General features: G+C 41.4%; 1 protein-coding gene across 3 annotated transcripts in view; it reads left to right on the top strand.

Moving 5' to 3' along the window:
- The window catches only part of LOC131670243 (hormone receptor 4-like), a 100890-nt gene that overhangs the window by 73946 nt on the left and 11099 nt on the right, over positions 1 to 15845 (top strand). For 2 of the 3 annotated variants that reach the window (XM_058945683.1, XM_058945684.1), the window contains 4 exons: positions 9358 to 9462; positions 14026 to 14449; positions 14533 to 15041; positions 15155 to 15773. In XM_058945683.1, the coding sequence (XP_058801666.1) occupies positions 9363 to 9462; positions 14026 to 14449; positions 14533 to 15041; positions 15155 to 15773 (1652 nt within the window). In that variant the 5' untranslated portion in view covers positions 9358 to 9362. Of the gene's footprint in view, positions 1 to 9357; positions 9463 to 13908; positions 14450 to 14532; positions 15042 to 15154; positions 15774 to 15845 lie in introns of all 3 variants that reach the window. The other variant, XM_058945685.1, reaches the window with a different exon arrangement.

Raw genomic sequence — 15845 nt, 5'->3', positions numbered from 1 at the left:
AGACAAAAGATCTTGCACGTTTTTTATTTCTTTTTCTGTACATTAGTTTCATCGTAATGTTTGTTACATACTTTTTACGAATACAGTTTGCTCATTGTTGCGCGTTGAAGATGGTTTTGAAGAAAACTTTATGAGTTTGGTATCGAGGGTAACTATAGGAAATAGTAGGTCAATTGCTAATCTGAGAATGAAGAATACAAGCGAAGATAATATAAATTAACGATTCTATTTCACTTTCCGTCGGTTACGTGTCAACATTTTTTTATTCTCCTGGCAAATATTTTATCAGTCAAACTCTCCTTGTAAAAACTGTTCGTGTAACCTTAGCAGTGAAAAAACCCAGCACCGAAACCTCGGCAAGACCGCTCACATAAATTATCGGGCCATGCACTTCCCTAATGATCCCGCCGTGAGCGGCCTTGACACGTGCTCGCGTCTATACACACACAGTGGTATATTCGGGTGGGCCATCAAATATTTATCCGCAGCTCTCTCACTCTCTCTCTCTCTCTCTCTCTCTCTCTCTCTCTCTCTCTCTCTCTCTCTCTCTCTCTCTCTCTCTCCCAGTTGCCGTTGACCGTGAATTTTGTGTCACGATTAATCTTGAAAATGATACATTATCAATGTTTTTTTTTGCAAGATGACTAAATTCCTGTTCTGGAAAGTAACTTTCAATTGCAAAATTATACTTTGACGCTTGTTCGAATGATCGTATCCGCTTTTTTCTTTACCCAATTATATATGCTAATGAGCAGGCTAATTTGGTGATGCAGTGACTGCTTGTAAATGCGACTTTAATGTAAAATTTGTAATTCAAGTTCAACATCCACGATGGACTATTGAATTAGCATCACACGTGTCGGTATTTTTTTCAATCATGATAGATGAGATCTCCTTCTCATTGCAAAAACCTAAAAGTCAAAATAAAAATTTTTTCATCTGTCTAGCTTTCACCTTGACCTTAAAATGCTCGTTTGTATAAAGAGTTTTAATTTTCGAAAGGAACATTTACTTCTCGAATTTTTCGCCCTCTCTCGCTTTCTCAACAAAACTTTTATTTTATTCTTTATTGTTGGTAGCTAAACAATCATTCAAATAATTACAACGTGAATACAATGACGAGCGCGCTATGGTGTAAGTCAAGACAGGAGAGCAAGAGTCTCCTGACGTCTAAGGAAACTACGTTCGCTTACGTAGTCGAATAATAATATAATCTTTGACATACTTTTAATAATTTTTTAACAAATATGCAGATCAAGATTGCCGAATTTTTTTTATTTTTTAATTAAGGATACTATTAATTCATTGATCAGATGACGTCATTTAAAATCAATGTTATAGGGATAGATAGTTTCATCTAAAATATGCTAGTATTATTTTTGTTTTAATTTTAATAATTCTAATATATTATCTATATTTGACTAAAACTTTATGGAATCTATAATTCTTCATGGCATAGATTCTACGGATGTTTATCTCACAACTTTGTAATAACTGGAAATTTCTCTGATCATGTTAATTTATTATACCATAAGTTGAGGGCGACATGAGCTATATATGGGTAACCATTGTATTTAAATTTAATAGAGCTTATAATCCGCCTGGCGTTAACATGTTAAACTGTAATACGTTGTTATAACATTTTGTTGGCATTTTTTAAATTTACATTTATCGTAATTAAGTCACTTCGCAAATATTAAAGAATCAAAAACGGCAAATTCCACGTAAATTTTTTTCAACTTTTAACATAATTTGAAGAAAAATAGAAGAAATAAAATTTTTAAAATCAAAGAAGATCACGTCACCTAAGCAATCAATTTTTGACAGCCTGTGGGATTCCTAGTTATCCTCAAACATTAATAATCTGTTTACCAAAGTTTCCATTATAACTATAAGCATTTAAATAATACGCAACTTCAAAGAACAAATAGAAGTTAAAATAGCAATATTTTGAAAAATAAAATAGTAAAAATGATATTTTTCGGTAAAATCGTGCGAATTTCGTAGTTTGCACAAAGAAAATCGTTTATCGTTGTGTATTCAATTGCATTACGATGGGTCATTATTTGTCTTATCGAACTGCTACTGAAAATGTTTTTTCTGCAGAAGAGATACATCGAGCGTCGCTGATTAGTTCATATTTTTCATCATACCAAGTACGTCAGGTAGTTGTGCACGCATCCAGGTGAAATATCTATAAATTTAGTGGTTATACGTATTAAACAACCGTAAACATAAAATGTTCGGCTATAAACTTAACTAGCCAAGATTAGGAGCTTATACGCAAAAAAAGTGTCCAAATCATTTATCCACATCGATCGTTAAGTGTAAGCCAAGCACAATCTACGAGCGCGTCATTAGTCGTCAAAGCGCCCATACGCTAATTCGAAAGTATACCAGCGAGCAGCAGTCACGCCTATACGCCAGCTCGACTCGTCGCGTAGTATTCATTCAAATGACGCGAGCGTATAATAATGCTCAACGTAGTAACTTAGCAAAAAAGTGACGTAAAGGCGCGAGCGCGTGATGTTGTCAAGTGACTCCGCGATCCTCGGGTCTCGTGATCTGTCTCTCTCTCTCTCTCTCTCTCTCTGCCTGTCTAGCGATATACGCGTATACATAAGTACATCGACACCCTACTCCTCCTCCTGTTCTTTAAGGTCGCGCCGCCGTTTAAAGTCTCACGGACAGCGCGAACGATTGCATTTTCTAGAAGTAGAGCCCGCATTATTCGAGGATGCAGCGCTCCGCGAGAGTTCAACGGTTTTCCTTGGAGCAGCGCCGCGCCGCAGCGGCAGATCGTAAACAGCGAACGTGATTTTTTTCTAAGTCACGCTCAATAACAAAGGTTCAGTGCACCGTGCCGGCAAGCAGCTAGTGCGCTATTGACTGGAAATAGTCGCCGCGCGACTGCGCGTCCTTGCAAAACTCTGCTATAGCGTTCTATAATGTTTGTTCGCGCTGCCGCCGCCGCCGCCGCTGCAAACACACGCACGCACTTACACTTGGCGCGATAAGCGCGAAAACGTGACGGCGACTACGATTTTCCATCTGTCAATTTTTGCGCGTTTCGTCAACAGCTATATGCTCCTCTTTTGTTTTCATGATCATTTATGTGGGTCAGTCGCTTATGGCGAAAGCCGAGCAATATTAGCTTTTGCCATGCCGACGATCGATATGGACATATATACTGCGCGTGACTGCAAGGGTTGAAGGTGTCAGTTAAGTGGAAGGAAATTGTTACAGTGAGATGCTCACGTGAAAGGAGGGCGGTCCGTTGCTGAGATTTAAAATGCAACCTCATTTTTCTGCTGATAGCTGCTCGTAGCAATCAGCCCTTACGCAGCAACCTTTGCCAGCGAGTAAAATAAAATGAAAAAAATAAATAATAAAGTCGTTTTCGCTCGGGAAGAAGCCACGCAGAAAAGAAGGGGTGAAGGACAAGCAAAACGAAATCAACGACCGACCAAAAGGAAAAAGGTCGTTTGAAAATTCGTCGTTGGAAAAATCGATAAGTATATAGCAGCAGTAGCGCACACATAGACAGAAAACGTTGTAAGTGCAGTCAGTGTGTGTGTGTGAGAGAGAGAGAGAGAGAGAAGTGCAGCCACGGTGGCGGTGTGATTGACATTAGTAAGTATGCCATGGCCGACCGCTCGCGCGCACTACTCGGCGCACTCTGCTCTCTCGTGTTATATGTGTACGCGTTTGAGAAGGAGGAGCGAGATAGAGCAAGAGAGAGAGAAGCCTATACGTTAAACTCTCGCAGTCGAGCTTAGTCGCTCGTTCGCTCTGCACTTTCTCGTTTGCTCGCTCGCTCGTACACACACACGCGCACACGCGCGCGCGCGCTCGATTGTATTACGCAAGCGAGCGAACGAACGCCGAGAAAAAGAAAAAAAAAGGAAAGAAAACGTTTGGAAAGAAGAAAGTAAAGACGAGCCGTTCACCTCTCTCTCTCTCTTTCTCTCTCTCTCTCTCTCTATCTCTCTCTCTTCGTTGGAGCGAGAGTGAAAGTTTTTTTGGCATTGGCCAGCTCTCCGGCATCACACGCACTTCACTTCGGAGGAGAATCGAGGTCAAGCCAAAGCAGTTTTTTGGTGGGCCCCAACACACAACACCTCCAAAATAACGCCGCTGCTTCATTTGGCGCCGAGCCTCCAAGGCGTACGGTACCAAGCGGGACTTTCGTTTTTTCTGTTCGTGCCAAGTGTTGGTTCGTTTTTCTGTCTTCGAATGACGAGTGACGAGGAGACATTTTATGCGATGGGGTGAAGAACAGATATAAGGAGATGCCTGTGTGTTCTTATTATTGTTGTCCGAAGATTATGTGCGCTAAAATGAGTGTGATACACGGCAGACCTTTAGGTACGGCAAACATCCTTTCATTTTTTTTTTTGCGAAAGAGTTGTGCGAGAGTGTAGTGTGTGCCTTTTTCTCATTCTCAATCCTGTCTCCACGAAAGAGTGTGTCCGAAAGTGAAACCTTCCTAAGGAAACAAAAAAGAGCTCGAGTTTTAGCAATAAAGTGCGGTGTTGTTCGGCGACAGCAGTAGCGGCAGTGTCAAAGCGGCCTTCGGGTCAATAACACCGCTGAGAGACGATTTCACAATTGCACGCTTCGCTAATTACAAATCGCAATTGCCGCAGGTGCACTAGAGAGCGAGCGGTCATGGGTGTTATGCGGACGCGAGCGACAGAGAGAGGTTATGCACACAGAGGGTTGGAAAGCTGATTAAGTTGGACTATGCATGAGTGTAATGCTTTGGGTAACGCACGTGAGAGAGCGAAAAATCGCCGATTGACAAATCCGTCGGATCTTCAAGTTTGCTGAGAATGTGGTCTTTGCGATATTGCTAATGCAGTATATACTTACTGCTTGTCATACGAAAGCTATCGCAGCGCTAAATTTCTACAAATTCAGCGTTTCGTTTCGGTCGTTCAAATGATTTACAATTTCGATTGTATTGCTTTTATATTAATAGTCGTCGCTCTTTGTTTATAAATAACATATCGACTGTTCTGATCGTTAAAACCGCTCGAGAAAGAAAGAGAGAAAGAGAAAGAGAGAAAAAGAAACGTTTACTCGCATTTCAATTATAATAATTAAATCGATGAATCAGTGCGCAGCGGTCTGCGCCTCTCCGCGCGCGACGTCATTTGGAAGTCAATGATACTGATATCATCGATTCAATATACCGCGGCACTTAATTCTCTGCAACAACCTCAATAAAATGTCGTGTCGCGCAAACAATATAATAAACGAGCTTGCATTTCCATTTCGTCTTCGGCCCATGCTTTCGAATTTGACATAGTTACGGAAAAGGTTTGCAAGCGAATTGGCCGTAGGTCCGTTGCGCAATTCCCAACTTACGCCCGAAAATTGTGCACCGTTCTCGAAAAGAAAACGCATCGCTCGCGCGAATTAGAATTAGCGGCGGGTGACCGGGGAGGGGGCCTTATGACACAACGCGCGAGACACTGCTGCTTAGGAAAAGTAAGGTAAGGCCAGTGCTATAATAGAAACTTTCACTACGAAAAGTTCAATGGCCTGCCGGCACTCTCTCCTTCTCTCTCTACTTCTCGCTTTTTCCTTTCTCTTTTTCTTTTCAACTGCAGTTTTCTGCCTCGTGCCGTAATCTTTCCATTTACCTCGCGGGGAGGGAGCGTATGTAAACAGTTTCCTCCATCTGGTTACGTCGACGGTAAAAACTCGAACGCGCGTTCAGAAAGCTTTATTGATGAGTGCAATCGATTGAAAAGCTAATTAAATTCCCTCTTTCTATCAGGGGATCGTCGGAACAGGGGCTCGACATTTCAAGCACTTTCTATATTCTCTTTCAACCTAACCAGACTGTGAATAACCTCGTACGTGTGTGTGTAAATGAACGATATCTCGCAAAGTCTACAAGTTCAATGAACAATGATCAATTGGAGTTTGTAAAAAATGAGAAAGGTTTTGGAAACATCATTCCAAGTAAAAGAGAGAGAGAGAGAGAGAAAGATAGAGGGAGAGAGAGAGAGAGATAGAAAGAGAGAGAGAGAGAGAGAGAACGGTAAATAAAGAGTGTAAGCGCAACTAGGATGTCACGGCGTGGGAGAGTCACTTTCACCGTCGAGCACATAGCGGTAAATTCGCTCAGTCGACGGCGACTCGCTTCACTCGCTGATTCGAGCGCGATCGCCTACTTTTCGACGCGCCCGTTATGCCGCTACACACGCACACCTAAAATATCGCTTTCTTTTCCGTTTGCTGCAGTGATACCACGATAACAGGTACATTTGGTAATTGATCACATGGGCAAAATACCTACGCATTTTCGGCTATGATAACCAACGAATCGTATCGCACTTTTTTTTCTTTCCAAACAAATAAACCTATCTCGTTGATTAGCTGGCAAGTGAAATAAAGCTTATGCGAGAGAGAGAGAGAGAGAGAGAGAGAGAGAGAGAGAGAGAGAGAGAGGAAGAAAAGCTTCCGCTGATTTTAAAATAAGAAAATAATAATTTTTTTGCTCGTGCGTTCCCGTTGCGCTCGGGCACTAAACTGTCAGCCCTCTGAAAAGAATGTTATAAAGGCACGAGGAGATCTACTTCGCGGAAGTCCGCGTGAAAGCCGAGTAGGATACCTCTTTCTCTTTGGCCAAAAGCGTACATGCATGCTTTTTATATAACTTGTCACGCGAAATCTAAATGTCAAAAATAAAAAGGATTAATCTTTTTCGTGTGTCCGCTCGTAAAAGGAAAGGTGCGCGCAGGTTATGTAAGAGCTGAATTGAAACGCGATCGCCCTTTAGCTTCTCTTTTCTGCCTTCGTTTCCTTTTATATGTATATATATTTTTTTTCAGTATTTTTTTCCATCCAAAGCACACTTTCTCGCACGCACGAACGCCATTTGCATACAAAGAATAAAAAGAAAGCAAAAAAATGTTCGTCCCTCCGGTATCTTCTCTGACAACACCACCGTAGACCGCTTAAAAAGAGAAAGAAGAGAATAAAAGGGGTTGCAGACGCACACACGCGAACGTGAGCAACGGCATTGCTGTGGTTTGCGGATAAAAATTTCACTTGGTTTTCTTTCGCGGGAAGAAGAAAACAAGAAAAAAATCTCGCCCTTGCTAATTTGCCAAAGTAGAAAAAAAGGATGAGCCAATCGATGGTCTCGTCCCCCAAACGCTTTCCCGGAGCCACGTGAAATATGCCAGCGCGCTCACCTATGGGTAGCTTGGCACATACACAGACGTGCATTTGGTTACGCAAGAGAGCGTGCGCGGCGTGTGTGAGACTGCTGACCTACATACGAGCGCCAGAGAGCAAGGACCCCGTGCGCATGCAGCGAGCTGAGCAAGCGAGTGCGCGGTCGATATACCACGCCGACATTGCCATCGAGGCGGCAGTAGGAGAGCACGTGTATTAAAAGCAAAGCGCCAAGCTCGCCGCAGCGACATCTCGCGGGGCGTCCAATTTTTTTTTTCTACGATCTTTCTGCGTGCTTTCGCTGCGTGTGTCGCGTGATTACTTTTCTCTCCTTTCGGCGTGACGCCGAGTAGACTGCTAATTGCCAATTATCGCGTTTGGATTTTCCGTTTCGTCGGGATTTCGCGTAACACTTTACGATTTTTTTTTATTTGTTACATTTACGAAATACACGGTTATCAAATTTATCACTTAATTAACAGTCTTTTCCTTTTGATTGCACAATCACCAATAATGTTTAACTCGTGAATTCTAAGTCCGAAAAAGACGCGATCATACGATTTTTTCAAAGTTGCATTTACAATACCACTCAATTAAATACTCATTAACCATAATGCATCATCGTTTACCCTACGAAATTCTCTCCTAGCCGACCTTCAGAAGTTTCGTAGTAAATACTAGCACGCTACGATCGTAGCTTTCGCAATGGTTGTTCGCGCACACCTCCGAAAACTGAATTTAATTTTCTCTTGCGCGCAAATTAATACGGGACTTCCCCGAGATACATGAACTTTGTAGGAAGCTTTCGTCGCTGCAATCAAAATAAATGGTTTTGCAAGCGACGTTACCTTGAAAGGCCCAGTGACGTATTGTACGATTGGAGAAACCGCTTGAAGGGTTATTTGCAACATACAAACATGCGCATGACTTATCGACCAGGGAATTCATATACATTTGTTACCGGTGTCACGGGCAAATAATATGATAATTTTTAGTGCTCTCTGACAACAACGCGTACGTCAACAAGTTTTGGTATATTCACAAATAATGTTCTATACGAGGTTTGACAATGCTTTACTGCACTGCTGTCCCAGATATCGGAAAAAGCTTCGGCCAGCAAAAACATTATCATATATTTGCCGTTACTTTTTCTCTTATGTTCTTTCGTATCGCTGCATTTGTTTGTGAGGCGGTTGTGATGCGATCTGGTGATTCAGATGAGTTTGCGTCGTGGTAAGCTCCGCGTCGTATATACGTTTTACTAGGATGATTCGAAATGAAAATTACAAAAAAAATTGGTTATTTTCTAATTATACTAACCTCAATTCACAAAAGTTATGCGTCACCTTTCAGCTGTTAAGTTTCATATTTTCGAAAAAAAAAAAAAAAAAAAAAAACTATTGTAACGTTTCATTTACATTCGAAGATGACGTGCAATTACAATAATGAACGTTATTTATAACATATCTTCGTAACGAGCTCACCAAGGAATATTCGATAGCAAAGAGAGAAAGGAATAATCTTTATATACGTGCTTTCCTTATGTATGCTCCAGTTTCGTTATATACGCAACGCCATGTTTACGACGCAGGTGCCTTTTAAGAGGTTAAGGTCGTCCCGTTTGTTTTTCCCCACACGCGGTCGGTCGCCGACGCGAGTCATCATCTGCGATTTTTTTTGATGCTATTACGTTGTACCCAGTGTTTTAACATGTCAAGGTGAGGTGGCTTGGATTTAGAATTTGTGCCGTTAGACACGCGCGCTAACCGGTATTTTGGTTGTCTACCGGTTCCTTATTTTGATCCCGAAATGGCTTTAGAAATTGAGTTTGTACATTGACGCAAAGAAAATGTATTCGAGGTTATTTTAAAAAGCAATTTGTTGACATTGATAAATTTGTGCTTGTTGCACTTAATTTTTCAATTTTTCCTCGATTTTTGCAAAACCTACGCAGAAACAAATATCCCATTTTGATTCATTATGAGAGTCGTCGCTTTCTTCCTAACTACTGTTCGCAGTAAATTAATTTTTTTATTCGCCTTCGATGCAATAACGATAAATGATCTACTTTACTATTATATTTTTATACGTTATTTGTATTTTTTAATATCTGTTTGTTGACTTTCCGGCTAATCTTTTTTATTTGTTTTTATGTTATAGGAATTATGACCCTTACGAGCAGCCCGTGTGAGCTAGACAACATGAGCTTGTTTCAAGACCTCAAGTTGAAAAGGAGAAAGGTCGATTCTCGATGTAGTAGTGACGGTAAGATCTTGCATTCACTTTTTTTTTCATGACTTTTTTAAATATACATAAAAGTCAAGGTAATGCGAGTCTGAGCGGATACAATCTAAATGACCTAAAAAAATACAGAACATACAAAATTTGAATTGTAAGAAATAAACGTTGACCAGTACTTTCTTATTATGCAAACAAAATAAGAAATAAAAGAAAAGACTAAGTAGAACTAAAATGTACATCATAGTACAATCATCGAAAGCAAACACATTTATCGAACTAAAATCACAGCTCCTTTCGTATGATCGCTCGTTGATCTGTACTACTTAAACTCAATAAAAATCAATATAATTGCAATCACTCGCACTGAAACTACAATTTTAACCGTAAAAGCTACATATAAAATTTAAAAATCGTTGAGAATCAATATATCCTTAACCCAATCGTTATCGAAGCCACTATCCGTGTTCAGAAAGCTATTTCAGTCAATCCTCGGTGTAAAAATAGCCGGATACGAACAATATTCACCCGTCGAACATCCGTCAGGTCTTAGTTATAACTAAGATTTTCGATTACACGTACACTCGCTTAGTTAACTAGGGAGAGTAGAACGTTGCACGCAATAGCCCGCGAGAAAGAAACCCACCCCTGGAGCGTGCACCTCTGTTGTTCAGTTTAATTACGTTCTCTATTAGAAAGACTTCGTGATTGTTTAAAAATCTGCAGATTTTTGCGGGTCTTATCTCGTACAGTAATTGTTTTGGTGACTATTATGAGCGTTACGAAACTACGTGTTATTTCCGTTGCGATGAATGAAATCAACTACGATTATATACGCGAGTATACATTTGCGTACTTGGTATGAATACGCAGTAACGAGAGTACGTTATTACGCCTATTATACGCGTTTAGAAACTATAAAAAGAAGAACACGCGTTATAGCAGTATAATATATAAGTCCTGCAAAACTATATATGTACATGCACGCACGTTGTTGCACAATACGTTCTAAATCGTTACATAAAGTTCACTGAACAGCCTAGTAAAGAAATGAGCGGGCATACACTTGCATAACGACCGACAGAGAAAAAAAAGTGACTCAACGCGTGCGAACGAAATAAAAAAAAAAGAGAGAGTGAGAGAGAGAGAGAAAGAGAAACACCCTGCATAAAATCGATGCTCTATGCACATCAGACGAGAGCTTGCGACGCAAATAACGAAAAAGCTTTCTCTTTCGCTTGCTTAACGCTTTATTGCTTATCGCGGGCGAGGAGAAAACTTTATGAGCTTTTGTTTGATGGGGTACCGATGTGGACTTTCTCAAGGTTTCCCTTTGCAAGGATATAACAGACTTTTGTGACGTAAAGGAAGCTATTGGTGGACAAGTCCATTGCTTTTGAATGTGACTCGTCTCAAGCATTTGTAAAGTTAAACGTTAACAGTTTTCCTTGGTCGCTTGTTAGTTTCAAGTTTTTGAGCTTCTATTTGACAATTTGAATATGCAATAGCTTGATTTACGAGTTCAACAACCAGACTAACTATAATTAAAATATTCTACTTGATAGGATTAGTAATTTTCCAGTGATATGCAGCCGCTTATACCCGATGCTTTCGAAATCACGCGTCATAGAACGGTTTTCTTTTTCAGGTTTTAAGTTTTATCAGGTGTTGTATATGAATGTGCACGTATTAAGTATGCCTAGGTAGGTTCCATAAAAATCGTTGTTCCGAAGAAAAAACTCTTTACGCTCACTCAACGTCATTAATTCATAAAAAAATTCTTATTGATCGATCGTTTCTCTATATATTTAATTTACAATGAAATTAATTCCATTCAGAACAACAATTATTTTTTTAACTATCACTCATCAAAATTGTAGTTCACAAAGGCCTAAAAATTACGATCGAGTAGTAAAAAAATAAAGACAATTTCGGAATTTCCAAATCGCAGAATAAAAGAAAAAAAAGAAGGCTGATGCAGCGCTATGACACGAAGAAAAAAAGCGAAATACATACATAGCGAGCGAGCAACGAGTGTCCTTTCGGTGGCCTCGACGCTTACGTACACGGCTCGCGAGTTCAACGACCATCGCCGAGGCAAGCGAGCGGCATTTCCGCGCAACAAACGCCACGGCGTCAGCGATGCAATGCTTTTGCCTCACACGAGGCTGCTGCGATGATAAATGATCGACTCATTGGCTTTTACCCACATACAGGTATGCGCGTGTATTTGATAAAAATGGGCGATGCTGAGCTGGCACATTTTATATGCTATGCAACTGTTTTAGTCATTGATTGTTAAACTGGTACATGGGAAAAGGAAATCGCGTTGACATAGTGTAATAGAGAGTTTTTATTCAGACCGGGCACACCATCCGTTTATATATTTCAGGCTATTTCAATCCATTTCGCGAAAAAAAAAAACAGAAAAAAAGTGAAAATTCAGCTGTAAAGTAAATGGCATGACCACGCGTTTCGTCACACTCATGAATGGAACTTTCGGCGAGAATCGCGGCGTACATTTTTATCCGACTGCTTAATTATGGCTTGCTCGCCTGGCCTGGTCTCACAACTGCTACTACCGTTTCGCTACATATATTCATAAAACTTTGTATGGTAATGAAAAAAATTTTACCTGTCGCTCAATAAATCACTTACTCAGCTCGCGTATTGTACTGATAATTAAGAAAATGCTAATCTGCAAAACAATCGATCAACGCGTGTACAATGTATATGTACACCAATACGAAACCACGGTTAACTCTTTTTTATCATTTTCACTGATTTTTTTATACGTAATTGTGAAGTTCTTGGATGTTACTATGATTACAGAAATCAGCTGTAATTCAATACCTTATTTCAGAGTTTCTTTTGATCTCCACAAATCACAATTTAGTACCATGATTTTAAAATACAAATAAGTGTTCTAAAGGCTACAAAAATGTTTCTAATCTCACCAACATTATAAATCTCGATCCGGCAATTTTCACATAACATTAACAATTGAAGGCTAAAAGACTGCAAATCCAATAGGGCCTATTAATAGCGTTAGCTAGCAATGGCACAGGAGTGTAAGAAAAAAACAAAAGAATTATCACCAAGACAAAGTGTACAAAACGCATTCGCCCTATGTGCGCGCGAGCTGCAAGACCGAGCGCCAAGCAGCGTACACGATCTCGGCTACAGGTCCGCGGCCTTGTCAACTGCATTCCTTCCTTGACCTACACACTGACGCGACTGGCTTAGAGTGCACTACAACGAACACTTTCCTGACGTTTCTTTTTTCTGGTTCGATGGATCGATATTACAATAAAAAAGATACAATACATGGTTTTTGTTATACATGTTTTGCCTGCTACGGAAAAGGTGATTTATTTGTGATAATTATGAATTTACAATTAAATTCTGTACTTGCTAGGTTTCCATTATTGAATTTCGCTAATTAACAATTTATCGTATTAATACAGGTGGTCATCAATATAATTCCCATTCGCACTGTAATTTGTATCGCATTGATTTAGGAGCAGCGAGTATTACCGTGGAATAGCCATTAGATTCAATTAGAGGCAAATTATCTGTATTCGAGTGATATCATTGTAGCCATAAATCTATCATGCGAATGTGTTAAATTTACAAAAACAAAAGAGCAATTCTAAACAGTGCAGAAAAAGTACCTCTAAGTTTAAAATTATTAAAGACAATCAAACAATCGATTCAGCCACGAGAAATCCCATTGGTTCATGAAAGAAACTATCGAGTAAAAGTAAATCACTTTAACTCGATAACACGGTCAACGTTTAATCAGTGAACCCCTATTAAACGAATTCCAAAAGAAATATGGTCTCTCGAAGAGGATGATCACACTCGCACGCGATCATTGAACTTTATATATTCGCGAGTTGTACACTCGCGTATTGACCTTATTTTGCCTGGGCACGCGCGCACTTTTTATTCTCTGCAAACTTAAAAAGAGGGAGAAATCTTCTTCTGCCCTCATTTATTTATTTATTTTTCGCCGTGGGGTCGATACAGCAATCTGCATTCAGACTCGACATGTTTACTAGAAATATCTCTATCTCAGAGGAGAAAATGCATCAACTGGGCTGAGAATACTCAGGATATCGTCTGGCCTGATTGGAGCTTTCGTGTACGTTTAAGCAGCTTTGTTTTTTTTGCCACAAGTTGACTTAATTGTCAAAGTTTGGGGTGACGCGTTTGAGCGACACACGCTACATACACAATGTCAACACCTACAATTCAACTTTACAATTACGTTTGCTGTCGAAAGTTCGTGATTAGAAATTTTATTCATTAAAACCCTCCTCGATACATTTGTATCTTTATCGGGGTTCGCGAGAACAAAAAAAAACCATATTCCTAAAAGATTGTTATAAAAAGAGAAAAAAAACTAAACCCAGTCGATAACAAAAAAGATTCAAAAAGTAAGGAAAAAAGCATGGTCATAATCCGCAGACTCGCCGGTGTCGCCGGGCTCGTCGGGCTCGTCGCCGCTATTGTCTCAGCCACAGGACTCGCTACTTCAGCCAATGGCATTATTATCACCAGTCAACTCGAATTTTCCTGCTCCAGGGGAGAGCGTGGCCGACACTTCCACATCGTCGCCAGACGCCAATATGCCAGCATCACCGGGCTGCCCAATCGTCAAGGTCAAATCCGAGTACCTACGTGGCAGCCCAAGTCCAACGACGCGCGACACCTGCCTGCAACGTGTACCCACCACTCCAATTGCTCAACAGCAGCAACAGCAGCAGCAGCCACAACAGCAGCAAAATAAACCACAGGAGACGCTGACGGAACGGGCATCGCCAGATTCGGTGTTTTCCGAGATGGCTAGTCCAAGACCCAGTACCGAGGTGCAGACTGACGAGCAATCGCAACATCAACCTCATCATCATCACCCACATCATCATCATCATCATTTACAGCATCTTCAGCAGCAACAACATCACCATCAACAGCAGCAACAAAGGTCTTGTACGCCTACGGCTACGAGGTCAGTTCTTTCATCGTATCAATTGTTCCTTGTCATCAGGCCTCATCTTAATCCAATAAACAAAATCAACCTTTTGTCTCTAGGTCGTCACCACAGTCACCTATACAAGCAGTGTCAAGTACCCCGTCGACGCCGATTAACTCGCAAGAGACTTCGGTGACGAGTCGTAGTAGTGAGATACCCGATCGTCAAGGTAACAATCTGACCTCGACGCAATCTAAGGAGGAATCCGACAATTCGGTATTCGACGGCGGAGGTGGTTCCAGTACCACGAGTAACAGTAGCAATTCACTTGGTCATCGCGCCAGTCCGTCTTACAATGCGAGTCCGAGTCCGCAAAATCAACAGACATCACCGCGACCAAGAGCACCATCGGTACCACCTCATCATTTGCTTACCCATCATCAGTTCTGGTCGCAAGCACCCGGCGTTCAGGGTTTCGCTACTCAGAAGCTGTTGAATGGTGTTATTAGCAGCGCTGTCAGTTATGTCACTGGCAATAATGGTGCTACTGGCAATGTTAGCGTAAATGTTACGGGGAACAATGGCACCAGTGCCGGGATTAGTGTCGCTAGTCCGAATACTACCACTGGTGAGTTATCTTTTTCCAATCGTTCGATAAGTACGGCCTAAATAGAGTCTTATAAAATTTAAATAGATTAGAAAAATTGCTGCAAAAATTATTGCATCGTTCTTAAAACACAGGCGACAACATGAAACCACCAGCGCAACGATCAGCCCCAGCACCACCACGACCACCGCCAACCGTGATAATGGGCGAAGTGGGTGGAGTAAGGACGATGATCTGGTCAGCACCTGCAGTCGATCCAGTGCCACCACCCGCGGCATCGTGGACGGCAACGGCGTCCGCAGCCTCCTGTTCGTCAACGGAAGAATCCGCAGCGCAATTATTATTAAACCTGGGTCAAGAGTCACGTGGCAAGCCGCCAACCTCAACACCATACTCAACCGGTCCACCCCTCAATATGGAAAGGTTATGGGCGGGCGATCTTACGCAATTGCCAGCTGCTCAGCAGATGCAAGCGCTCAATCTTACTGCCTCGGGATCCCAACAACAGCAGCAGCAATCGCAACAGCAACAACAACCTTGGGTCCGGAACGGCGGTCTTGTAAAGAGCGAAGCTAGCACGCAATCGGCTGCCGGACAATTACAGGCATCGCTGGTCAGCCAGGCGACTGGCGGCGCCGGTGGTGTTGTTGGCCTTTCGCAGCAGGAACACGACGAGGACGAAACGCCTATGATTTGCATGATTTGCGAGGATAAGGCCACGGGACTGCATTATGGGATTATCACGTGCGAGGGGTAAGCGTAAGAAAGACCTTTGATGATGAATCTTGGCGCGCTCGATCCTTATTTTTCTTGACGATTTCTCCG

The sequence above is a fragment of the Phymastichus coffea genome, unplaced genomic scaffold (assembly GCF_024137745.1).
Source record: "Phymastichus coffea isolate CEN01 unplaced genomic scaffold, Cenicafe_Pcof_1.1 PCOF00105, whole genome shotgun sequence".
NCBI classification, from domain to species: Eukaryota; Metazoa; Arthropoda; class Insecta; order Hymenoptera; family Eulophidae; genus Phymastichus; species Phymastichus coffea.
Note: the sequence above shows the minus strand (reverse complement) of the source record. Positions and strands in the feature narration are given on the sequence as shown.